Raw genomic sequence first — 26,574 nt, forward strand, 5'->3', positions numbered from 1 at the left:
TCTATCCGCCTCCCACTCTCTCCCTATTTATTTCAAAACCCCCTTCCCCTCCCCCTTTTCTGATGAAGGGTCTAGGCCCGAAACGTCAGCCTCTCTGCTCCTATGATGCTGCTTGGCCTGCTGTGTTCATCCAGCCCTGCACCTTGTTGTCTCGGATTCTCCAGCATCTGCAGTTCCTACTATCTTTCATTGTCCAGATCTTGTTGCATTTAAACATGGACTGTTTCATGAGGACTCTTGAATAGTGCTGAACATTATGTAATCCTCAGCAAACATCCCACTTCTAACTTTATGATGGAGGAAGATCGTTGATGAAGCAGTTGAAGATGGTTGGGCCTAGGCCACTACCCTGAGGAATTTCTGCTGAGGTGTCGTGGAACTGAAATAATTGACTTCCAACAACCACAACTATCTATTTTTGTGCCAGGTATGACTTCATCCAGTGGAGAGTTTGCCCCCGATTCCCATTGATTCCAGTTTTGCTAGGGCACCTTTATGCTACACTTGGTCAAATGTGGCATTGATGTCAAGGGCAGTCACTCTTACCCCAGTGCTGGAACTCAGCTCTTTTGTCCATGTTTGAACCAAGGCTGTAATGAGGTCAGGAGCTGAGTGGCCCTGGCCGAACCCAAACTGGGCGTCACTCAGCAGGTTATTGTTAAGCAGATGCTGCTTGATAAAACTGTTGATGACACCTTCCATCACTTTACTGACGATTGAGAGTCAACCAATTGGGTGGTATTTGTCTGGGTAAGATTTACTCTGCTTTTTGTGTAAAAGACAGATCTGAGCAATTGCTCACTTGGTCAAGTGGATGCCAGTGTTGTAATTGCACTAGAACAGCTTGGCTAGGGTTGTGGCAAGTTCTGGAACAGAAGGTCTTCAGTGCTGTTACTGTAGCCTTTACCGTATCCAGTGTCTCCAACCATTTCTTGATATCACATGGAGTGAACTGAATTAGCTGTGATGCTGGGCACCTTTGGAGCAGGCTGAGATGGCCAAGTGATAAACACATCTGCCAATTTGCTCATAACAAAGTCCCACAAACAGCAATAACATATTTTATACCTTTTTGAATCAACAAACAGAACCTCATCTGAATAAATCCTTCAAAGGACAGCACCATTAACAATGCAATATTCCCCACAATTACCTTTATGGTGATTAGGTCTTCATACAGGGAGTATGCATGCACATATGTAGGAATTATTTTATCATTAAAAAAACGTGGAAGACTTTTACAGACATTAGATTAAAAAAAACTTGAATTCCAAAAATGTATAATAATAATCTCCATACAATTTGAAGCTTGTTTGCCTGTTTTTATATTTTGCGCATGACCACGGTACATTCTTTGTAATGTGTTTATGTATCACTGGAAAATGTTCATGCCCAAAAAAGATGTGCTGTAAAATACAAAATGCTATGTTGAAATGCACTGCCAGCTCAAATAAATACTGTGCACAACTGAAAATACTGCTCTTGGTGATAAAGTACAATGATTAGTCGGTAATTTAAGGATTAAAATTAGTGTGCAAAGGGAATTTTTCATATATTAATAGGAACATGTCCTACTTCTATTGGCCATAAATATATGTCAACAATCAAAGATGTTTCCCTTCCATGGCCTCTTTTTCCCAACTGAAACTGTACTGTTGAAATTTATAGTAGCAAAAGCTTAAAAATTGCCTTTCTAAACCAACAGGAAGCAGATGTGCTCTGCACAAACAGCAAGGCTGCTGTGGCCAACCTGCCCAGCTAAAGGTTCTGTATGTATGAAGGTCACCTAAGGGTCAACATTAATGCATAGAAACCAATATCACTGTTTGCTTAGCAGAGAAACTGTAACGGTGGAAGGCAGGGTTCAGCAGGAAAGAGCTGTTACCTTTTAAAGCTTTCAGAACAAATCCCACTTAAGTGCAGTTTACGCTTTTGTTAATGATTCCAGTAGATTACCCAAGACGTTTAACACACAGCACTTTTCTCAGTACCTACATAATGAATCATAGAATATTAGAAAGCAAACTTGTCAGGCCTTGTTGATATTCTTACAACATGCACTAAAGTTTCAAAACAATGAATTGTCTACCTTTTTGCACAAAGAAGTGTAATTATTACGAATGATTTGTAGCTTTAAACTAAACAAATAAATATTTCTATAATTAAGGTATCACTGAAAAAAACAACTCCATTGAAATCCACCATATTTTAGGGTTTAGTCACTCAGATTTTCTGCTGAGAATCTGCTAATTTCCAAATAGCCACAGTATGGAGGAGTGAGGAAACTGGAGTAGGAAGGCACACACCAATACCCTTCCTGAAATTGGCAACCGATGTTTTCCTTCCTCCTTTATTTCTCGAAGAGGAATTGTAACTCTGCCTGGCTTTGCACGATCATATTGTTAGTTGTGTATAAATAGCAGATAAAGTTATAATGCTACCAAGGCTGTGATCCCATGGTAAATTTCCTTAATCCCATTCTGAGATTTAGCACTCCGTGTAAGAAAAGCATTAAGTGTGGGTATTCTAAACTTTCATAAACTGTAATTTGGAAAGAGAATTTGAAGAGTACCATTACCTTTAAAAAAGCACAGAAGTAACTTATTGGAATTTTTTTTGTACGTGTGTTTGCCTGATGGTGCCAAGGAGCAAAATGTAAATGAAACTAACAAGGGGCCAAGGATGGATCCTTTGAAGACTTCAAAGGTAACAGGGTAGAAGTGGTCATAGAAACTATTTCAGGTGATTCTCTGGCTACAACTGGATAGACAAGAATGGAACTAAGTGAGTGCAGTCCCATTTACCTGGATGACAGATGAGAGATTCTGTTGAAGTTTGAGGTGGTCAACCATGTCAAAAGTTACAGACATGTTGAGAAGGAGGGATAGTTTATCACGTCATACTCACACAAAATGTAATTTATGACTTTGGTAATTCAGTATTGTGATGGGGCAGAGACACGATTAAAGGGATTTGAAACAGAAATGTGGGAAAGACAGGCCTAGATTTGGGAAGCAATTGCAAGTACTAAAAGGGAGATTGGAGATTGGGTGTTTCTTTTCCAGAGCACAGGAGTCAAGAGTGGATATTTTGAAGAGGGTGTTGGCAGTAGTTTGAAGGGGAGGGTGTGACAATTTTTAGCCTGGAATCTGGAAGACCAACCGGAAAGAAACTTCAGATTTCTTTGGAAGATTTTTTAAATCATTCACTAATGGGATGTTGGCCAGAATTTATCACCTATGACTAATTTCCCTGGAGAAAATGATAGTGAACTGCTTTCTTTAACCATTGCAAGCCTTAGGGTGTAGGGACACCTATAGTGTTGTTAGGAAAGGAATCCCAGGATTTTGACCCAGAGACAGTGAAGAAATGCTCATATAGTCCTAAATCAGGAATGTGTGTGAGTTGGGAGAAAACTTGCAGGTGGAGGTGTTTCTGTGCATCTTTTACCCTTGACCTTCAAAGGTGGTAGAGTTTGTGAGTTTCAAAAGTGCTGTCAAAGAAACCTTGGTGAGTTATTGCAGTGCATCTTGTAGATGGTACTCACTTTGGCCATTATATGTCAGTGATGAAGAGAAAGGATCTTGAAGACAGTGAATGTGGTGCCAATCAAGTGGGTTGTTTTTTCCTGGATAATGTCAAACTGCTGCAATGTTTTTGGAGTTGCATTAGTCAGGGTAAATGGAGAGTATTTGATCACATTTTAGACTTATATCGAGTTACTTTACACAGTATGTAAGAGTCTTGTCCAGTTCAGTCCTTAGTCAATGATAAGCCCTAGAATGTTAATGTGTATGAAATGTGTACTTGTTTGTAGGTATATTTGAAAATTACTCTTAAGGGTTTGCTTCAATTGAAAGAATAATTTTCTTGGATAGTATGAAAAACTAGCCCATGAGACCTGGCAGGTTTTGACCAGGAAGCAATACCAATAAGGAAGGGCTTAAGAATTTAAGAAAGAAGCTGTGTGGATATCAGACACAAAGGACATCTGTGCACAATGGAGCTGGAGAGTGAAGATCCATATGCAGACAGTAAAAGAATAAAGAGACAGCAGATAGAGTCAGCAGGAGGATATGACCAAGCTAGATGATTTTCCAGAAACAATCAAAATGTGAACACGTTTGATTGGTTGTTTTGTTGAAAACGAACACCGAAAAGCAACTTTATCACTTGTGAATAATGTGGACTATTGTGATCAAAAGGGGAGAGTGTTCATAAAGTGTACCTTGCTGATGATAATCATATTCATGAAACTCTGTGGTGAAAGCTTACCTACTGACTCCTGAGCCATCCTGCATGAAAATAAATAGCATATGATGACATTGTGTAGATCCATAAAGCCATATACGATGAAGGGGAATTCTTATATCTGTGTTAAATACATCGTTGTTACATTGGCTATTTCACTTTTTAATTTTATGTATCATTTCCTGTTAATTTATGTTTCATTTACATTTACTTTGAGAGGCCTCAAGTAAAAGCTATAAGAAAGTGAAATCTTAATGATAAACTCATTATTTTGGGGGTAATTTAGTTGTTCTGGTTTACAGTTTCCCCACAGGATTGTCAAAAACAATACCTGAGAGAGGGAATTATTAACAACACCAACTAACAGGGCTGTCGGTAAAGGAAGTTAGGACTTTCTTCAGCAATTTTGTGGAGATGAATTTAAGAAGCAGGAAATGGATCTTGGAGACAAGGTGAGCTCAATGATTGTACTATGGGAGGGAGAGAAGAAATTACAGAAAGGCGCAAGCTTAGGGTTATTGGGTGGGTGGAGGTGGTGAGGGAAGTGGGTGGAGGGTGTGGTGGTAGTGGATGCTGGTGGCACTTAAAGGAAATATTGTCCAGTGCACAAGTGGAAGGGAAATGGCAGAAGTAGCTTGTAGGATGCATTTAATTCTAGTGACAGAGAATTTTTTTTTAGCTTCTCACACTTTTTGCTGCGAGTCAGGGTGTAGGAGATGGAGTGGTTGTGGGGACGGGGGCAGTGGATTTTGGAAATAGATTGAGATGATGATTTAAAGTGAAGAGAAGCTGAGAGTTTCATTATATTTCATTGGCTGTAAACTTGTCCAGCCACATTTTGAGGTTATGAAAAGTGCTATATAAATGACAGGGATTTTGCATTCCAGAATAATCTTGAAACAGTAAACCTCAAGTTGAACTAATTCAGCATTTATCCTTTTTTGTTGTCTTCCCTGTTCAAATCATACTTTACTTTTCTTGATTTTAAATATTCTGTTTCACACAGAAATAAATCAGAAATAATTTACCACCTCTATTTGAAAAATAATTCATTTTAGTTCATTTCCACTGTCTCTTTCTTGTTTTTTCTTCAAGATCTTCCCTCAATCAATTATTTTCCCAATTGGTTTATTCATTCTCTTTGCTCTCAACTTTTTTTCTCTTTATTATTCCTTTTCCTCACTTTTGGCTAAAGTGGTTACCATATCAACAGAACTGTCCACAAGGAAAAGTGGCATTATTTGTGAATATTTTGAGTTTCCAGAGGATGTTGGATCAAATGGCTTTTCATTACAAGAATTCAACACTAGAAATAGAGTGTACAATACAAAGAAAGATTTGGTCATTCAGGTAATGACTACATATGACACTATAATGATTTTGCGCACAATCTGAAAGGTTTTGTAAGTTTTTCATCATATAAGATTGCCCTCGGGCAGTTTGCTCTATTATCAAAACTATGAATTGATAGTTCATGTTTGAGACTTAGAAAACATGATCAGCTGCTGGCTTCTGAATTATGAATGCAAGTGTTATTACTTTTCTCTGTGACCCTACTGCCCTCATGAGGTTGCAAGCAAACTGCCATTTATATTTTCCTATTTGAACTTCAACTCCCTGAAGTGTAGCAGCAATTACATTATCCAGCTATTTGTGCTCACTTCATACTCTAACCAAGTGACTACTTTAACTTCACGATTCCACGGAACCAGATATAAATGACAACTTAACCATCCAGATGCGCTGGTGTGGTTTGGCTTGTCTGAATGTAGATGGTCTTCTAGAAACTAATAGCTGATTATATTAAACTGAATAAACTTTCTTATGATTGAAGCTGACTGAAAAACATATCATCATTGTCACGTAATTTGCTGTTAAACTGACATTAAGAGAAGCCTTCTAGCTAGAAACCAGTGCTGAAATCAGATTTTCTTTTGTTTTTAATAGATTCTTAACTATCAGTTGCCCTCTCACTGTCTTTGTGCATTTGAACGGTGAATTCTTTTCTGATGGCTGTGTTTTGTAGGAATGTCGCTTCCAGGTGGCACAAGGAGTGTGCAGGTACAGAAATGTGATCTGGCATAGCTGTGCAACAGATGCAGCTGCCTTCCTAATAGAAGGATAGTCCATTTCACCAGCCTTCTGGCATTCAGTGAAGCAGTTACTGCTTAGTGCCAGGTTTGGTGGGGCAGGGGGCAGAGCGGGATGGGGAGTCCTCAGTGTTGTCAATACCCTCTACTCTCCCCAAGTCCAAATTGAGACCAGAACTACTCTCGCTTTCCTTTGCTGTGAGGAGCTGCCCAGCTAAAAAGCTGTGCTATTTCATGAACTTCATCCCCACTTCCAGCCTTTACCTCAGAACTTTGTTGCTGCCCAAGACTTGGACCCACTCATGAAACTGTGCCACCACTCCAAATCTTTGTCTCTGCTTCTTGATTTTGATCCAGTTTGCAGAACATTGCCAACACTCCTGGCCTTTGACCCCAGCCCCAAAACTTGTCAGAAACTAGTCAGGACATCTGTGCATGCTTAGCTGAAATGATGTTATTAAGCATGGAACACACATTTGGGCAGATTCATTCTGGCTTAGGGACATATGTGACCAATAACTGACATTAACATTTCACTTTGTGCATGCCCATGTAGACATTTTGATGACAATCTTTGTGGTTGTGTTACTGACACCATTTTCAATGGCCAGAAAGTTGATTCTGTAGTATAGATAAGGAGTCATGCATCAGGACTCCGTGGAATTCTCAATGCAGCAGACTGCAAGAGAATTATCTGAGAAACTGATAATTCTACTGAGCAATTCCCCTTCATCTGGGACCCTCCCAAAGTGCTCACCGAAGCCAAAGACTTTGGAGGGTTCCACTGTAGTTAGGTAAATAGTTATGCACGAAAGAGTTGGAGATTTAAAACCTACGTAACTCTGGGGTGACTATTAAACCTATGACCCAACTTACCACTCATGCACCACCTACACCTCCCCCGGACCTCTTTTACATCCAGGACATGTGACAACTACCCTGCCTCTTGCTCAACCTCCATCGAACCCAACGTGATTCCAATTCTTGGACCCAGGACCTGAAAACCCTTCAAGCCCGGGACCTGACTCTCCTGCTCCTGTTTTCAGACCCGACAACCCCTTCTTCTGCCGCTTGGATCTGAAACCTCACTGTCTTCCCTGGGTTGTGTCACCCCTTGTTCTCTACCAACCTGGCAGCCAGCACCACTTCTCCTGGGCACGTTAACTTGCCCCCCACTCCACTCCATCGTCAGCCCCAGGCCAGCTTTTTTTCTCCACTTTATTTAAAGCAACAAACTGTTAACCCTCAAATCTACTTTAAGGATGTCAAATGCATGTAAACGCAGCAGACCTCCTGACTCCTCAGCATCAAATAAAACTAAAATATTCAGCTCTCCTGCCTTAATACATAAAATATAAAACATAACGTTATGCATTGTCCCTAATATTCAATATAATGTGATTGGCTGTGATGGAGCTAATGAAATGGGGTTTGAGGAGAAGGTAGACCCACCTCAAATTGAGGGATTATATCCAGTCTTTCCCGTGTCAAAAGAATGTCGATTGAGAACACGTACGAAATATTTAGCAGCTGACATCAATATGCTGAGATAATGATGGTTTCAGTCTATCAGTAGTCATATCCTATTAGCTGAATTCTCTACCTTAGTTCTCTGTGAGCTAATTATACCTGTGGTAAGTTCTATGGTTTGAGGCATTTTGGGTAAGATTTGCTGAGCTGAAGTCCAAGTTGCAAATATGGTGTGGCATCAGCAAGGGGTAAGAATTGGTTGGACTCTCTATTCCAAGAGGCAGCCATACCCCTGAGGTGAGAGCAGGTTCGTGGCAGGTTCGAGAGCAGGCAGTAGTGTGACTGTGAATCTATTGGGATCTAGATTGTACTGATGGAGACTTGGCCCGAGACCAAGACCAAACAGTGTTTGCTATCGGTGTGAATAAAAAAGGTTGCTTGCTGGAGGGAGGTGATGGCCTAGTGGTAGTACTGTTGGACTATTAACCCAAAGACCTAGGTAACGTTCTGAGGACACAGGTTCAAATCCTGCCACTGCAGATGGTGGAATTTGAATTAAATATATATCTGGACTTAACAGTCTAATCATGACCATGAATCAATTGTTGGGGAAAAACCCATTTCCTTCACTAATGTCCTTTAGAGGAAGGAAATCTGCTGTTGTTACCCAGTCTGGTCCAGATGTGACTCCAGACCTACAGCAATGTGGTTGACTCTTAATTGCCCTCTGGACAATGAACGCTGCCTGGCCAGCGATGCCCTCATCCTGTGGATGAATGGGGGGGGAATGGATAAACTGAGTATTGCACTGCCATGTAAGTGAAGTAAGCAAAAAGGAATGTGGCATTAATAGGGGACAATATAGACAGGGGACTATATACTTTTCTGTGAAGCCATAATATATTGTGTCTTTGGTAGTAAGGTTAAAGGCATCTTTCTACAGCTGAAGAACTTGAAGAAGGAGGATCCAATTGTCAGGGTTCACAGAGAAACCAATGACATAGGAATAACTAGGAATGATGTCTTCTTGCTGGCAGAATTTGAAGAGTTGCAGTCCTAATTTTAAAAAGTCAAAATACTTTAAAAAATTAAATAAAACCTCTGAGGAGATAATCTGTGGTTTGTTGTTTAGGCCAAGTGCCAATTAGAAAAGGAATAAATAGATTATAAAGATAAATGCATGGCTGAAGAATTTGTGTGGTTGACAGAGTTTTGCTCCACGGACCCAGGTTGGATTCCAGCCTCGGACAACTGTCTGTGTGGAGTTTGCACATTGTCCCAGTGTCTGTATAGGTTTCCTCCAGGTGCTCCAGTTTCCTCTCACAGTCCAAAGATGTGCAGGGTAGGTGGATTGGCTGTGCTAAATTGCACATAGTGCCCAGGGATGTTTAGGCTAGGTGGGTTAGTCATGGGAAATACAGGGGTAGGGGAATGGGTCTGGGTGGGATGCTCTTCAGAGGGAGGGGTATGGACTTGTTGGGCCAAATGGCCTGTTTCCATACTGTAGGGACTCTATGACTTTAAATCAATAAAATGGGGCAATGGGAAACAGGGTAAATTCTAAAGCAACATTGATAAAGTCAAGAGTCAAGTGCAGAGCAGCATTTTTGATAATATGAAGAATGTGTCACAAAGGGACAGCCAGAACAACAAAGGTAATAAGGCAGAGTCAACATGCGTGGCAAATCTGTTAAAACAGTTTTGAGAATTTTCCTGCTAAGCCAGTTAGGGGGATTTCTTGTACGCAATATGACTTTTGTCCTTCAGTTGGTTTCTTTTAAATATTTTTCATAATAATAGCCACAGATCAAACCTTCTGTTGACAGCACCAAAACTAGAATTCTTAGACTAAACCATTCTCTCTATACAAGAATACTCTAAATGTGCTGTAAAAGGACAGCTCATGATGTACAAATGATTTCACAATGTTTAATTGTACATATTAATTCGATCCTTACAGTAATCTTTAAGTTATTCAAAAGGAAACTGAATGACTATTTTTCAGTAGCTTATTACTTGAGTGTTTCTGCATTTATGAAAAAGTCTATACTTTTGTCTTTGTTTGAACTGAAAGGCATTTCAGCATATTAACACCTCAAGTCATACTAAAGTTCCCCAGTTTATTTCGTGCTCAAAATCTCTTCCTGCATTTTTACTAAATTGTGTCGAGGTGGGCAAAGTGTTCCCAAACAACTGATTAAAAAGGTGGGAGGATAATGCAATAAGATTTCTACATTATGAATTAAATTCAGATTTTCCAAAATGTTAACAAGGAATTTTGTGGTGTGTTAACTGTAGCATCATCATTGAATCATGCACCATTACCATTCTGGGGTCACCACTGTTAGGAAATTAGCTTGACCAACTACGAGCAAAACAAGTATGGGTCAGAGATTGTGTATTCTTCAACGTATGACTCATTTCGGGATGCTACAAAATCACCTGTGTGCCACAAGGCAGAAGTATGATGGAACTACTTTTGATTAAGTGCAGCTCCAACAACTCTGAATAAATTCAAAACATTCAGGAAAGAGCCACTTAAATTGGCACACTAACCACCGGCATTCACTCCATCACACATACATCATGCACAGTGTAGGAGCAAATTACTTGTCTGTCCTCAGCATGCTGCAATGCTCCAGTGAATCACAGCACAAACTGGAGAAATAACATCTTATCTTCAGACGAGGCACTTTTACAGCCTTCTGGAATTAATATTGAGTTCAACACCTTCAAAGTGTGAACCCAATCATTTTCTTTTAGCTTTACTTGCTACATTCTCCGTCACCATGTCTTCTCTCCCCTCCCCCAACCCTAATGGCACTGTCCGTTCTTTCCAGTCTGGCAATTAGTCACACCATTGTTCTGCCATTCTCACATTCCAATAATTTAATCTGAACTATCAACATCCTTTCTCCCCCAGCACTGCCCCCTTCTCCCACCCGCCCACTATTGCATAAATGCCGCCCACTCCACATCAGCTCTGATGAAGAGTCATCTGGACTCGAAACGTTAGCTTGTTCTCTCTCCATGGATGCTGCCTGACTCGGTGTGATCACCAGCACTTTTTGTTTGCTGCATTGCAGCTACTCACTAAAGCTTTCTTGACAACATCTCCGAAACCTGTGATCCATAAACCCATGAAGGACAAGGGCAGAAGGTACATAGAAACAGCATTAGCTCAAAGTTCCCTTCCAAGAGATGCATGTATTGCCATTTGTCTTTGCCACTGGATGAAAATCCTGGAACTTGGTCCCAAATACTGCACAAGTAAATTTACCAGCCAAGAAAGCAGCTCACCACCATCTTTTCAAATGCAATAAGAATGGAAAATAAACGCTATGAACATACACAAAATGTTACATTTATTTTAGTGGTTCTAGGAAAACAATTCAAAGTGATATTGTTAATACCTTCACTGATTTTTCCTTATATTTATTCTTTCAGCAATTTTGAATTATGAGCTGGAAATAACTTATGGACTTTGGGACAATGTGTGATAGAAGGAAAAGAACAGACTGAGCAAGCTTTATTTGTTTGAGAGGCCAGACCTGGAAGCTAATAGCAGGCCGATTTTTGATTAAAAGGATTCCAACAGACACAGTGACTCCGGAAAAGAGCATTGTATTTAAACAGATAACAGAAATTGGCTATTAACAAAGTCAGTACCTGGGAATTGATTCTAGCATGTCTGGCAGAGACCCTATGTTAAAGTAGATGACAGTTGTTGAATGGTAATTGAGGCCTCAGGTAGAGTCAGTCAGTCTTTCAGGGTGGAACCAGAATTAAAGTTGATTTTTTTGAAACTATGTTTTCTGAGAGATAGTTCTGGGGCGCTGCTGAGACAGCATGGAGATTTGGAAGTTCCCTACCTAGATGCCCCAATAGTAGAAAGCTCAGTTAGAACTATTGCTGCCTTTGCTGGGGTGAACTGAGAAAGAGGCCCTGATCAACGTTTCAGAAAAAGCAGCCAAAGAATTCATATTTATGCCTGTGAAAGACATTTGGCTAGTTTTGTTATTTTCTTTTATCAATCCCTTGACTGTTTTTGTTTGTCTGTCTTTCATGTGAGTGGGAGCTGGAACTGCGGATGCTTTAAATCAGGAACAAAAACAGAAGTTGCTGGAAAAGCTGAACATGTCTGGCAGCACCTGTGAAGAAAAAAATCAGAGTCAACGAACAGTTCTGAGGAAGGGTCACCAGACCTGAAACGTTAACTGCTGTTTTTTCACAGATACTGCCAGATACTGCTGAGCTTTTCCAGCAACTTCAGTCTGTGTGAACAAGTTGCCCCTTAGGTCTCTTTTACATCTTTCCTGCCTCACCTTAAACCTATGCCCTCTAGTTTTGGTTTCCCCTACTCTGAGAAAGACTCCTTGGCTATTCACCCTATCCATGGTCCTCATGATTTTATAAACCTACTTAAAGGTCACTCCTCAGCCTCCAATGCTCCAAGGAAAAAAGCCCCAGCCTATTCAGCCTCTCCCTTTCACTTAAACCCACCAACCCTGGCAACATCCTTGTAATTTTTTTCTGAACTCTTCCAAGTTCAATAACATCTTCCCTCTTGCAGGGAGACCAGAATTGAATGCAATATTCCAAAATGTGGCCTCACCAAAGTCCTATACAGCCACAACATGACATTCCCATTTGTCTACTCAATGCACTGTATCTAATAAATAGTTAAGACTTTTGTATAAGATACAAAACTGGTGTCTGCAAAGTCACAAAGTCTGGGGTTGTTTATTCAAAAGACTGCTTTTAGGAATCAATGAAGGGACTATTTAGGCATTTTTGCCAGTTTTTAAAAATTTATTCACTCATGAGATGTGGGCATCTCTAGTTAGGCCAGCATTCATTACTCATCCCTAATTGCACAGAGGGCAGTTAAGAGTCAACCACATCGCTGTGGGTCTGGAGGCACATATAGGCTAGGCCAGTTAAGGATGACATATTTCCTTCCCTAAAGGAGATTAAGTGAACGAGATGGGTTGTTCCAACAATTGACAATGGATTCATGGCTGTCATTAGACTCTTAATTCCAGATTTTTTTTATTGAACTCAAATTCCCCCATCTGCCATGGTAGAATTTGAACCTACGTCCCAAAAGCATTACCTGGGTCTCTGGTATTAATCGCTAGGCTAAATCCACTAGGGCATTGCCTCCCCAAGTTTATATTACTGTGTTGAGAATACAGAGGTAGAAAGGCTGATTTGGTTCAATTGTCTGTGTTGTAACATAATCCTGAAAGAACAAATTGCACGTTTCCATGGCTGGAAAGATGTAAAAAAAAGTTGTAAGTGCTTTGCAGTATCATTATGGTTAGTTGAATTAGCATTCATACAACCTTAATTGCATTTTATCATAATTATGAATGTGCAATGTACTGAATTTGAGATGAACAGCTTTGCATAACTTAGCAGGTAAGAGTATGAGAGGGCAACATGACCAGTGTCAATATGTCCAGGGAAAGGTTGGTCAGAATTCAGCATCTCACAACAGCAATGTTACCACCACCACGCCACCTCCCACCCACCCACACCCCTCCCCACCCCCTTATTCATGGAGAATCTAATTCTCAATACCAATGACATAAAGTACAGCCTTTTTGACCCTCTTTGGATCAAAACTTGCACAAGATTAGGAAGTGCCCCGACTAAACTCTCAGCAAATATTTGCGGCTTCCTTTATATTCACAAAAGAGCATCATTGTTTGCATTTCTCATGTGTTAGTACAGCATGGAAATGTCAAATATCTTTTCACATTGCTGATGTCATTTTTGAATAGTTAACAATGGTGTAAAATATCACAAAGAATTAACTTAAAAGGGCACAAATGTTACAAACAGAATAGTGAATGACAGTCAGCATGCAATATTTTTGTCCACTCAACAGAACTAATTTATCTAGTTCATTTTAGGAGATTAATACCTACTACATGGTCTGACATTCAGAATTCTCCACAGTACATTTAATCTTACTTTCTGTCATGATTGGAAAATTATTGGTTTTAGATAGATGAATTTTCCGCTGCCTCAGCATTCAGTGGATTATAATCTTTCCTGTTCAGTGAGTGAACTCTGATTTTATATCCACAAGATCAATTTTTTAAAATGTGAAATTCAAAGTGATAATCTGTACATAACACGCAATCACAGACCATAACATATACAAGATTCATTAATTGCAATTAAGGTTGATTGCCCCAAACAATTTTTGAGAAATTGACCAGTAGCAATTCCTCTCAGAAATGTGGATATATCTACCCAGAGATAGTCTTGATTTTTGGATAATTCAGTGAAAAATTTTCTATTGGTACTTCAGTTTAGATTTATCTATAAACTGTGATAACCTATTTTGAAAATATATCAGTCTTAGTATTGTCAAGGAAGCAGTGGATTTACTGTTTAAATGGAAGATTCTGATTCTTTACTGACTTCAGAAAACAGAATGTGTTCACGGACCCTTCACAAGTCAGAGGATTGGTTAGGTTTGATACATTTGAACATTTATCAGAAAGATAATTTTGTGCCATTATGAAGTGCATCATTCATTTTGTCAGAAATGCTGAAAGGCAGGTTGATAATAGCTGAGTAAATCAACCGAATTAGTAATTATCTGTATCGCTCATTTATAGATTTTATATATGAACTGCTCAGACACAATTCCTATACTTTTGGTTCTGTATGTCTGCCAAAGGTATTTCCAAAATTATCATGAATATATTCACTAAAAATTGCCAATGTACTTTCAACTAAAGTAAAACATTTATTACACAAAAAAAATCACAAATTATTTGGAGGTCTTATTACAAATATCAGAAAGATTCAACCCTTTTAGACTCAACAACAAACTTACAGATATTTAAGCCTCAATGAAGAGTCACTCTGTTTCTATCTTTAAGTTCCTTGTTCATTTGAATAGCTGCAATTGGTTTCTTTTCACCAAACCTCTGCCTTGATATTGCTTCCTGACATCCTTAAACAAACTACTAAAACACAGGTCACGTACTTCTTATATGGGTTCCACCTCCAGTCTTCTGTTTCTTGAGCTTTTCTCTTACTGACATTTAGCGACCCAGGACTTTTCTTTCTTCTGCTTCGACAGTTTGGAAACTGCCAAAGAAACTGTCTCAAGAAAACCGCACACTTCTTAACTTTGTGGTTGGTTCTCTCTTTTCCAGATGAGGCTGTTTCTGTCTGCCTTTTTTTTTGTCACAGAAAATATTATTGCTTCAGCCCAGTTGATTATTTCTCTTCCTTTCCTTCTTTCGAAAACATTGAACTATTTGACTTCAGAGATTTTAAACATCTCACTTGAATGCACGTAATTCCAACAACCTGATGCCATTTTCAGAATTCAAAAATGAAACTGTCTTCCCCTTGTTAGCCCACAGAATGTAAAAATATATATCAAACTTAAAAGCTGAAGCTATTTCTGTTCACCCTTAGAACCCACGTTTCCAATGCAAAATATTACACATCTTTATAAAACATTACAATAAAGTAAACCCAACATCAAAGTGAATCAGGTTAATAGCTTACAAAACTGCTCACATAAATTCATTTACCACCACAGAGATAGCAAAATATAAACAACTGGTAAAATTTACTGATGTGTCTTTTAAACTTTTCACAGGTTACTGCATATAGTACTGAATAAATCATTGCACATAGCTCTCGGATCTATTTAAAAGTCAATGTTTTTATTTGGCAGTCCAAACACATGACGGAGAAGCTGGCCAGAGTTGATTGGAAGGGAAGACAGTAGAGGAGCAATGGGATGAGTTTCTGGGGTAATTTGGGAGGCACAACAGAAATTCATCCCAAGGACAAAGAAACAAACAAAGGGAAGGACGAGGAAACTGGGGCTTACAAGGGAAGTCAGCAACAACATAAAACCATACAAGGGTGGTGAAGATTAGTGGGAAACCAGAGGATTGGGAAGCCTTTAAAAACCAGCAGCAGTTAACTAAAACAGTAATAAAGGGGAAATTATTAAATAGGAGCATAAACTAGCTACTAATACAGAAAAAATTGGAAGGGTTCTTTTAAAAGGTATATAAATAGTAAGAGAGAGGCAAGAATGAACACTGGACCACAGAAAACTAGCCATGTGGAACAACGGAATTGCGGATGAATTGAATAGGTACTTTGTATCAGTCTTCACAGTGGAAAATACCAACGGCATACTAGAACTTCAAGAGAGTCAGGGAGCTGAGGTGAGTGCAGTGGCCGTCACTAAAAAGGTGCTGGTGAAGCTGAAAGATCTGAAGGTGGATAAATCACCCTGACCAGATGGAATACACCCCAAAGGTCCGAAGGGGATAGCTGAGCAGATTGTGGAGGCATTGGTGATCTTTCAGGAATCACTGAATCAGGGAGGTTCACAGAGGACTGGAAAATGGCTAACGTAATACTCCTGTTTAAGATGGGAAAATACAGGCCAGTTAACCTGGCCTCTATCGTTGGTAAGATTTTAAGAGTCCATTAATGAGATTGTGGAGTACTTGCAAGTGCATGGTAAGATAGAGCTGAGTCAGCACATTTTTGTCAAATGAAAGTCCTGCCTGACAAATCTGTTAGAATTCTTCTCAGAAAGTACGAGCAAGTTAGACAAAGGAGAGCCAGTGGACGTGATCTATTTCAATTTCCAGAAAGCTTTTCACACGGTGCCTCACAGAAATCTGCGAAAATAAGAAAATAGAATGTGCCAGCGATCGTAGGAACTGCCGATGCTGGAGAATCTGAGATAACAAGGTGAAGAGCTGGATGAACACAGCAGGCCAAGCAGCATCAGAGGAGCAGGAAGGCTTGGGTCGAGACCCTTCTTCAGAAAAAAAATAGAATGAGCCAATTGCGTTAGGGGGCAGGTTATGGTATAGAGGATTGGCTGACTGGTATAAGGTGCTGAGTGGGAACAAAGGGTTTTTTTTCAGGATGGCGGTGCCTGGTGGAGTTCTACAGGGGTCAGTATTGGGACCACAACTCTTCACTTAATACATTAATGATCTTGATGAAGAAACTGAGTTGCTAAGTTTGCAGATGACACAAAGATAGGTGGAGGGACAAGTCGCATTAAGGAAGTGGAGAGGCTGCAGAAGGACTTGGCCAGGCTAGGAAATTGGACAGGAGAGTGGCACATGGAATACAATATGGGAAATTGTGAGGTTATGCACTTCAGTAGGAAGAATAGAGGCATAGACTATTTTCTAAATGGGGAAAGGCTTTGGAAATCTGAAACACAAAGCGATTTAGGAGTCATAATTCAGGATTGTCTTAAGATTAACATGCAGGTTCAGTTGGCAGTTAGGAATGAAAATGAAATGTTAGCATTTATTTTGAGAGGGCTAAAATACAAGAACAGGAATGTACTACTAAGGTTGTATAAGACTCTGGTCAGACTGCATTTGGAATATTGTGAAGTTTTGAATCCTGTATCTAAGGAAGGATATACTGGCCTTGAGTGGTCCAGAGGAGGCTCACGAAAATAATCCTGGGAATGAAAGGCTTTGAGGAACAGTTGAGGACTCTGGGTCTGTTGTCGACCGAGTTTCGAAGGATGAGCGGAGATCTCATTGAAACGTCCAGAATACTGAGAAGCCTGGATACAGCAGACATGGAGAAGATGTTTCCATTCATAGGAGAGATTAGAACCAAGGGTACTGCCTCAGAGTGGTGAGACAAGCCTTTAGAACTGAGATGAAGAAGAATTTCTTCAGCCAGGTGATGAATCTATGGGACTCACTATCACAGATGGCTGGTGAGGTCAAGTCATTCAGTGTCTTTAAGATAAAGATAGATGGGCTCTTGATTGATAAGGGGATCAAGGGTTACAGGGAGAATGCAGGAGAATGGGGCTGAGAAACAGATCAGCCATGTTTGAACAGCACAGCAGACTTGATGGGCTGAATGGCCTAATTATGTTCCTATATCTTATTACTGTTTAGGATTTTACATTCATTTGCTCATCACACATTCTTCAGTTGTTCCTAAGTGAAATGCCATGTTGTTGCTAAAAGATAAACTTATGGAAGATCAACTTTGAACTGCTTCAGAAAGTTTATTTAAGGTCATTTACATGGTGCATTTACAAACAAAACCTTTTTATTATAAAATGGTTAAGTACAAGATGCAAAGATAAATTTGAATTTATATCATTTAAATAAGGACATGTATTTCAATTTGAAATTGGGGATACAAATGTCTGCATTGCACAGCAGAATTTGTTTGTTCTTCCAGTGTACACAATCAATTATTGAGACCCTTGCTCTTTTCTGATATGCATTTCACCTATCAGACTCCATGCAGAATTCTTATACTGACATTGGAAATCACTGGTTTAACTGAAAAATGCTAAGTTTTGTTTTCCTGTAGTGATATCTCTACTGAAAGTTGTGGCTTTTCATTTTTGCTTCAGCATTCAAGAATACTTCATCTAGCAGATCGTATTTTTGTTTCTTTTCCAAAGTTGCTGGATATTTCTAGAAAAATTACACCTTTTTGTTGTAAACAAAAGAAAAGTAATATTTAATGCAATTTTCCCCAATTCGGTAATCTAACCTTCAATGTAGATGATTGATAAATCTCCAGTGTATAATCATACAAATTACATGAAAGAATTCCAGAGATTGCAGAAACTAAAACAGACTGTTAGAGGAGAATTAGTAAATAACCATTAATGAAAAAGCAGAAATTCTGTAATAGGACTTCAAACTGTATTTATGTTGCCAAACAATATCCAGTGACTCAAATATTTCCCAACAAACTTACAACTGCAGTAATTTTGCAATAAAATTTCATCAGATACATTCACATAGTGTTTGCTGTTTAGGACCACACAAATTAAAATATTTAGAGGATAAACTGTATAATACAACATTAACACTCTAGATATTTTTACAGATACTGCTTACACTCAAAATGAGAATATAAACATGACAGGTATATTAATCACCTTGGAATTTACTTGGAATTGCCTTTACTAATCTTCTGTGCAAATATAACTAAGTAATTCTGATTCAAATTATTGATGCTAAGATTTTGGTCACTTGAAATCTCACCTTTAATATCTGAAATAGAGTATTTAGGGAAACTGTGTAACCTAAACCTTCCATGCCCTGCTGCCGCACCCCCACACCTATGAATCTACTAAAAGATGAACATTTAAACAGGGATTTCTTGTGAGAAATTAATCTAGTTGCAAACTTTTTCATTTTTAGCCTTTATGTTTTCTTCATTGTAAGCTTGATACAGCTTGATTGAGATACAGAAAACCTAACTCCAACTTTAAAATATTGCATCTTGCTGGAAAATTGTAAAACCTTTAAAATCAGCATTTGAGAATTTCTCTCTTTCTCACCCTATTTGAAATTGATACAGGAGTTTGAAAAGTAGCAATGAAAGTTTAAGTGTCCAAAAAAATGCACACTTTTTAGAAACACAGCTCGTGACCAGTGCCAAATATGTAAACTCAATCTATCTTTTTGAGCATTTAACAGAAAATGGCCACTCTATGTATTGATTTTGCAAGAAAATAAGGTGTCTTGTAACAATGTGTGCACAGAGTCCCACATTTTTTAAGCAGAAATGGTGAAACAAATACCTTAATGAGGATACTCTAACACAAAATGGACTTCCAGTCAACACTACAATGGGCAAGATCCTCTGAAGAATGTTTATTAAGCACTGCATTAAAAGAGGTTACAACAGTCAAATCTAATGTCACATTGAGTTTTTAAAAAAATATCTTAAATATTCTTCAACGTCAATATCATTTTTTTTCTGGAAAAGGCAATAGAAGAATATTTTTTTCTCTGCAACAGAAGTCCTTGTCTCATGTAATTATGGTGATCACACTCACTTTGCTCTTTAAATCAGGGCTATTTAGAATCATAGAACCATAGAATCCCTACAGTGTGGGAACAGGCCCTTTGGCCCAACAAGTCCACACCGACCCACAGAGCATCCCACCCAGACCCAACCAACCTAATCTACTTATCGCTGAACACTATGGGCAATTTAGCATGGCCAATCCACCTAACCTGCACATCTTTGGACTGTGGGAGGAAACCAAAACACTCAGAGGAAACCCACGCAGACACGGGGAGAATGTGCAAACTCCACACAGACAGTCGCCTGAGGGTGGAATCAAACCCGGGTCCCTGGCGCTGTGGGGCAGCAGTACTAACCACTGAGCCACCGTGCAGCTTCAATTAAACTCTCAGTCATCCCCTTTCACATTCCTAATTCCTTACTTGATTTTGAATGCTATAATGTGTTTGACCTGTAATATAAAGAACCATCAGACATAATGCTTTAAAACATGCCAATAATTGCAACAAAAGCAGTGAGTAACATTTTAATTTGGCTACCTAAAATCATTTAGTGAAACACTTAAAATGACCAATTATTGAGCATATTTGGGGGAAATTTAGAAAATCTCAATTTCTACAACCAAACCTTGTTTAATGAATCACAGGTTAGACATGAAAATCAACATGGTTTATTTTCCAGTGATTCTGTCAAATGAGACTCTGCGATATAGATAATTTGCCGCACATCAATAACTAATGGACTTAGTTGCTGTAAGAAAAGAAATATGACACCACGTGACAGCATAATGTTTCATCAAGTTTAGAGGTGACTGGAAGTAAAAATATTTTAGAATCTGAGTTAGGAGACATTCTTAGTAATCTGAAAAAGAAACAAATATCACTGTGGGAAGCTTTGTTTATAAGTTGGTGTACAAATGTTATTTATAATCAGAACCAACAACTTAAAAAATATTTATGACCTTATACTGGCAGAATGTGAAAATAAGTAAATCACATTTACTCCTGAATGATATCCCTTGCTGCTAAACTAATTCGCCACTTTTACAACTTCTGAGTTGGAGTTTTAAAAATATGGTTCAGAGAAGCTACAGGTTATCTTTAGATATCCCCTAAATAAGCAACAATTACTAACTGTGTATTGTAATGTCAGACCACTGGCCAGCTTTATTGTTTATGACTATTGTCGGGTCTGAAAAAAAAATTATACTAAACATTTAACAGCCAAATTAAACAGTCATAAAAAATGTTTCTGAAAATTACCAACTATACAATAACAAAAGTTCAAATCTACTGTATCTACATTCAATTTTGCAACGAGAAAATCTAATAAATTAAAGACAAAGTTATGCAGCATTTTTAAGAAATCTTTAAATACAATAAATTGCCTCATAAAATGTGAGGTATTCTTTTGATATATATATATAGGATAACGTGGTTTTGTAGCAGCAAGCAGTGGCACTATCCACTTGGGTTATATTATGAAACAGATAATTTGTCAGATTAAGAGTTGTGGGTACCTAGGAAGGTGTCCTAGTCTCTCAGTTGAATGATTTACATTGTAAAAACAAAAGAAATGTAACATTTTAATCTGAATCCAAGCTATATTTCTAACGTGAGGGGTCAGACTAAAATTAGACCCAAGATACAGTTTATTCGACTAATTTTTATCTCCCTGCTAACAAGCTTCATCTTCGGGAGATGAGGTTTACTTGGGAACAAGTCCGCGAGACTGTGGGTAGAGCGGGGTTCCAGAACCAACTGATGAAGGGCCAATTTTTCTCCCAGTTTTAGGCCTGAAGACAACAGAAACATAACTGTAGTTAGCAAAAGCATTTTTTCATGAAGAATATGCAACCCCACTATGACAATGTATCTTCAGAAATTGAATAACTTCATGGATTGAAAGAATCAGCAATAACTTTCTGGAATAAATCATTTTTGTGAGATGAAAAGGACAAGGAGTAGCTGCTATAAAGGAATTAAAAGCAATATGCTAATTAATCATCCTTGGGAAGAAGTAGTCAAAGCAACATAAGCAAGTTAATTCTTGGGAGAGAGGAGGTAATACTGCTTTATCATCTGCTCCTCGTTAAAAATTGGCAATTAAGACTTCCTGGAGAAGCAATGTCCTGAAGAATTTAAGGAGTTAAGTACAAGACAGGATGTGTCTTCAAATAGACAGCTAACACTGATTGTAACAAGGAACTGGGGAGCTACTTCTGATAAGTCGGCAAGCTACAGACTTGAGGTGTCCAGAAGTGTTATCAATGTTGGAGATAAACGAATTTAAAGGATCATCAATAACGTCACACCACAAACTCGAAAGAGAACATTTTATAAGAATCTGACACCCAGAACGATTCAGCAACAGAACTTCGTAGGAGAACACTACACAAGGATTGAACCCTGGATATCAAAGACAGAATTGTCGTTAAATTCCACCATTAATTGGGCAAAAGCCAAGCTGAGCTGTGAGGCACTACTTGCCTGAAGGGTCTTACTTTGATTGTTACATGCAATAAAGTTCAAATCATTGTTTTAGTACTTGCAATTTCTCAATAAGTAACCAAATTAAAGGTAGCTTATAGTGATTTACCCACAACACTACTCACTCCAAACTAATTTACGAAGTTTGAAATAGGAAACCCAGAATCAGTCTGAACTAAACAGCAAAATATGTCTATATACCCAAATTATAACAATGAACAATCTTGACAACTCCCTGAATTCATGCAAGTGTTAAAGTTAATTATTTAAAATATTAAAAATTGTATTCAGTTTAATAAATACAGTCATTAGTGCAGGTGATGTCCACTGGTGGGGGACGGTCAGGTAGGTCTAAGAGGTGTTTAAAGGGAATTGTTAAAAATAACTACTGTGTAGGACGTGAGCCTTAAACAATCTGCCTTGGTCTGTCTTTAATGTGTATTTATTGAAACTGGCATTTTCCGATATTAAAATCCAGAAGATTTTCAAAATTGAACATGAATTAAAACGGTACTTCCTTTCAGATACCAGACTACTGGGTAAGATTTATTTCATAGGTCTCTCTGAAAAGAAACTGCTTTCAATAGTTGATGAATTGTGTAAAGCGGTGCTTCTTTGAAATGTGTCGTATCTTCACTTTCTATGTCATTGGACTGCAATGAGCCAATAAAGCTGAACTATAAAATTTGAATGGGTGATATGAAGTTTGATTTACAATCAGATCAGAGTGAGTGAATTAATGAGTCTTTAAGCAATCTGGGGCTAGCTTTTGGGTCTCGCTCATCTTTCAACCATTTGTTTCTGCCTCATTGTTCAGAGACTTTTTGTTAAAAAAATGTCCATGGTCTTGAAACACGGATGGTAAGGCCAATATTTATTTTTCATCCCTAATTGCCTTTGAGAACACCGTGGTCAGTCACGTTCTTGAACTCTTGAAGACCATGTGGTGTTGATGCACCTACCATTAGGGAAGGAAGTCTAGGATTTTGGGTCAAAATTCTGAATTCCCCCCCTCAAGACCCTGTAGATCAACCTACAGCATGTGAACTGCAGGGTGGCTCAAGAAGGCAGCTCACCACCATCTTCTCAAAACCAACTAGGGATAGACAATAAATGCTGGTTGGCTAGCCAGTAACATTCATGTCCCATGAATGAATAAAAATGACTATGTTTAACTGTATAATTAACATAAATACATAATGAATGAGTTCTTTTGCATTTAAGGGAGACTGTAGAACTTTCAAAATAAAAGCATGCGGCTTCAGAAACAAAACAGTTGCCAATGACTGCATTAGTGCTCTGAACAGTTTGCTCATGCACAATAATTCTCCAGTGGCCTTAAGCATCCAAACATTGCTACTGATCCAATATTTACCAAGATTAACTTAGTGACAGGTACTGCAGAAATAAACTAATCAATCTAGTTTAAAAAAAAACACAAGATAGCCTTTGGCTACTCCTTCAAGCTAAAGAGAACCATTTAAGAAAAAGATCTACCACTTCCAAAATCAAACAATGCAATCAAGATTAAAGGAAACGTAAAGCATTTTGAGATTTTCATCATGAGGCGTAGATGATAAGGTTTAAAGATAAAGTCTAAAAAAAAGAATAAAGGTCAGAAAGACTGAGCAGAGCTTAAGTGTGTAAATTTTCAGTTAGCAATTAACACTAATCAATTCCCTGCGACATGAGATACGCTGACTCGAACCCTGCCGCACTTGAAGACAATAATTTGTCTTGAGTAATAAATATTTGGACCAGATATAAATTTTAAAATCATACAATCTGGCCATGTTATTTTATTTTTGTCATAAATTTCTTTGTCCACATTGATAATAGAAATTATGTGGGAACTGCAGCAGAATGGTTATAAAACTGACCAGTCACCCAGGTGTCACAATCAGGAGACATTAATTCAAATCCCACAATGGCAGCTGGGGAATTTAAATGCAGTAAAATTTAGGCCTGGGGATGGTGGTGGCCGTCATGTTACTGAATGAGTAATCCAGAATCTAGGAAGAGTGCAGCGGAGGGACAATTTCAAACCTCATCAAGAGAGCTGGTGGAATTTATATTGAATTAATTAATACATCTGGAGCAAAAAACTAGCCTGAGTAATACTGACCATGAAACTAACAGATTATTGTATTAGGCCTGAAACGTCAGTCTTCCTGCTCCTCTGATGCTGCTTGGCCTGCTGTGTTCATCCAGCTCTACACCTTGTTATCTCATTGTATTGACCCATCTGATTTACTAATATCCCTCAGAAAAGTCATCTTCCTTCCTTATATGGTTTAGCCAACCTGACTTTAGATACACAAAAATGTGGATGAGTGTTAACCAACTTCTGAAATAGCCTAGTAAATTACTCAGTTGTACCAAATCACTGTCTACGTTGTACAGCACTCCCACCAAGCTAAATAAGACAGACTTTGGACACATCTACCATCTCAAAACTGGGCATCCATGAGACATCATGGATCGTCAATAACAAAGCTGTATTCAATCACAATCTGAAACCTCAGGGCCCAGCGTACCCCCTCTACTATTACCAAAACGGGAGACCAAACCAAGTTCAATAAAGGATGCATGCCAGATGCAGCGGCAGGCGTGCCTAAGCATGAGATATCAGCCTGAAACTGCAACAAGGACCACTTGCATGCCAACCAGCAGAAGCAGCTTGCATACACACAGCTAAGTGATCTTACAACCAATGGATCAGAACGAAGCTCTGCAATCCTGCCTCAAATAGTTGTGAATGGTGATGGGCAATTAAGCAACTAACAGAAGTTGCTGCTCTGGAAATATCCCCAACCTTAACACTGCCAAAGCCCAGCATGTCAATGTAAAAGACAAGGCTGAAGTATTTGCTTTCATATTCAATCAGAAGTACTGAACGGATGATCCATTTCAACCTCTTCCCGAGGTCCCCAACATCATAGATGGCAGTCTTAAACTAATTCGATTCACTCCACATGATATCAAGAATCTGTTGACACTAGATAATGCAAAAGCTACGGGTAATATTCCAGCAATAGCATGAAAATCTGAACTCTAGAATTTGCTGCGCTCCTAGCTAAGCAATTCCAATACAACTACAATACTGACCTCTACCCTACAACATTGAAAATTGCCAAGGTATGCCCTGTCCACAAAAAGCAGGACAAATCCAAGACGGTCAAATACTGTCCCATCAGTCTGTTCTCAATCATCAGCAAAGTGTTGGAAGTGGTAATCACTTGCAAAGGAATAACCTACTCACTAACAGGGCAGCTCAGCTCCTGATCTCGGTGTAGCTTTGGCACAAATAGACAAAAGAGCTGAACTCCAGAAGTGAGATGAGATTGACATCAAGGCAGAATTTGACAAGTTATGACTCCGAAAAGCCCTTGCAAAGCTGGAGTGAATGGCAAACAATGGAAAACTTTTCCTGCTGGGTGAAGTCATACCAATACTAAGGAAAACGGTTATGGTTGTTGGAGGTCAATAATCTCAGCCCAAGGATATTACCACAGGTGTTCGTCAAGGTAGAGTTCAAGGTCCAACCATCTTCAGCTTCTTCATCAATAACTATACATCCAACATAAAGTCAGAAGTTGGGGTGTTTGTGCAATCGTCAGCAATTTTCATCATCATTTGCAGCAACTCAGACAATAAACTTATTCATGTCCATATGCAGTAAGAACTGGACAACATGCTGGCTTGGGCTGACAAGTGGCCAATAACATTCAATCCACACAAATGCCAGGTAATGGCTGTCTTTTATTGGAGATGATCTAAACATCACCACTTCATATTCATTATCCTCACCATGATTGAACACCCTACGATCAACATTCAGGAGGTAACCAGAAATCAAACTGGACCACTCTTATTAATACTGTGGCTATAAAAGTAGATCAGAGGCTAGAAATTATGCTGTGATACCTCTTGTCCTGTTAACTCTCCAATCTAGAACTGCAATGTACAAGTCAAGAGTGGAATTAAATATTTTTCACTTACTTCGATGAGTGCATCTCCAGAAAAACTCAAGCTTGACACCATCCAGACAAAACAGCCTGCTTGACTGGCACCCCAACCACCACCTTCAACATTCACTCTCACCATCATCGATGCACAGTGGCAGCAGCGTGTACCATCTACAAGTTGCACCGCAGTCGCTCACCAATGTTCCTTCAACAGCATCTTTCAAAATCTCACCTCTACTAGAAGAACAAGGGTAGCAGATGCATGGGAACAGCATCATTTGCAAGTTTGCCTCTAAGCCATATACCAGCCCGATTTGGAACTACATTATTGTTCCTTTCCTGTCACTGGGTCAAAACCTGGAACTTCCTTTCTAATAGCAATATGGATGTGCCTATAGCTAATGAACTGCACAAATTCAAGAAAGTAGTTTGCTGCCACTTTCCTGAGAGAAATTAAGAATGGGAAATAAA

The 26,574-nt window shown here is 38.8% G+C and overlaps 1 protein-coding gene across 2 annotated transcripts in view; it reads right to left on the reverse strand.

The window, feature by feature from the left end:
- Positions 1–19,460: 19,460 nt before the first annotated feature.
- The window catches only part of kif3b (kinesin family member 3B), a 33,294-nt gene continuing 26,180 nt past the window's right edge, over positions 19,461–26,574 (reverse strand). For both annotated transcript variants that reach the window (XM_048608361.1, XM_048608360.1), the window contains exon 10: positions 19,461–21,441. In XM_048608361.1, the coding sequence (XP_048464318.1) occupies positions 21,354–21,441 (88 nt within the window). In that variant the 3' untranslated portion in view covers positions 19,461–21,353. The remainder of the gene's footprint in view (positions 21,442–26,574) is intronic.

This window comes from Rhincodon typus, chromosome 19, assembly GCF_021869965.1.
Source record: "Rhincodon typus isolate 14 chromosome 19, sRhiTyp1.1, whole genome shotgun sequence".
NCBI lineage: Eukaryota > Metazoa > Chordata > Chondrichthyes > Orectolobiformes > Rhincodontidae > Rhincodon > Rhincodon typus.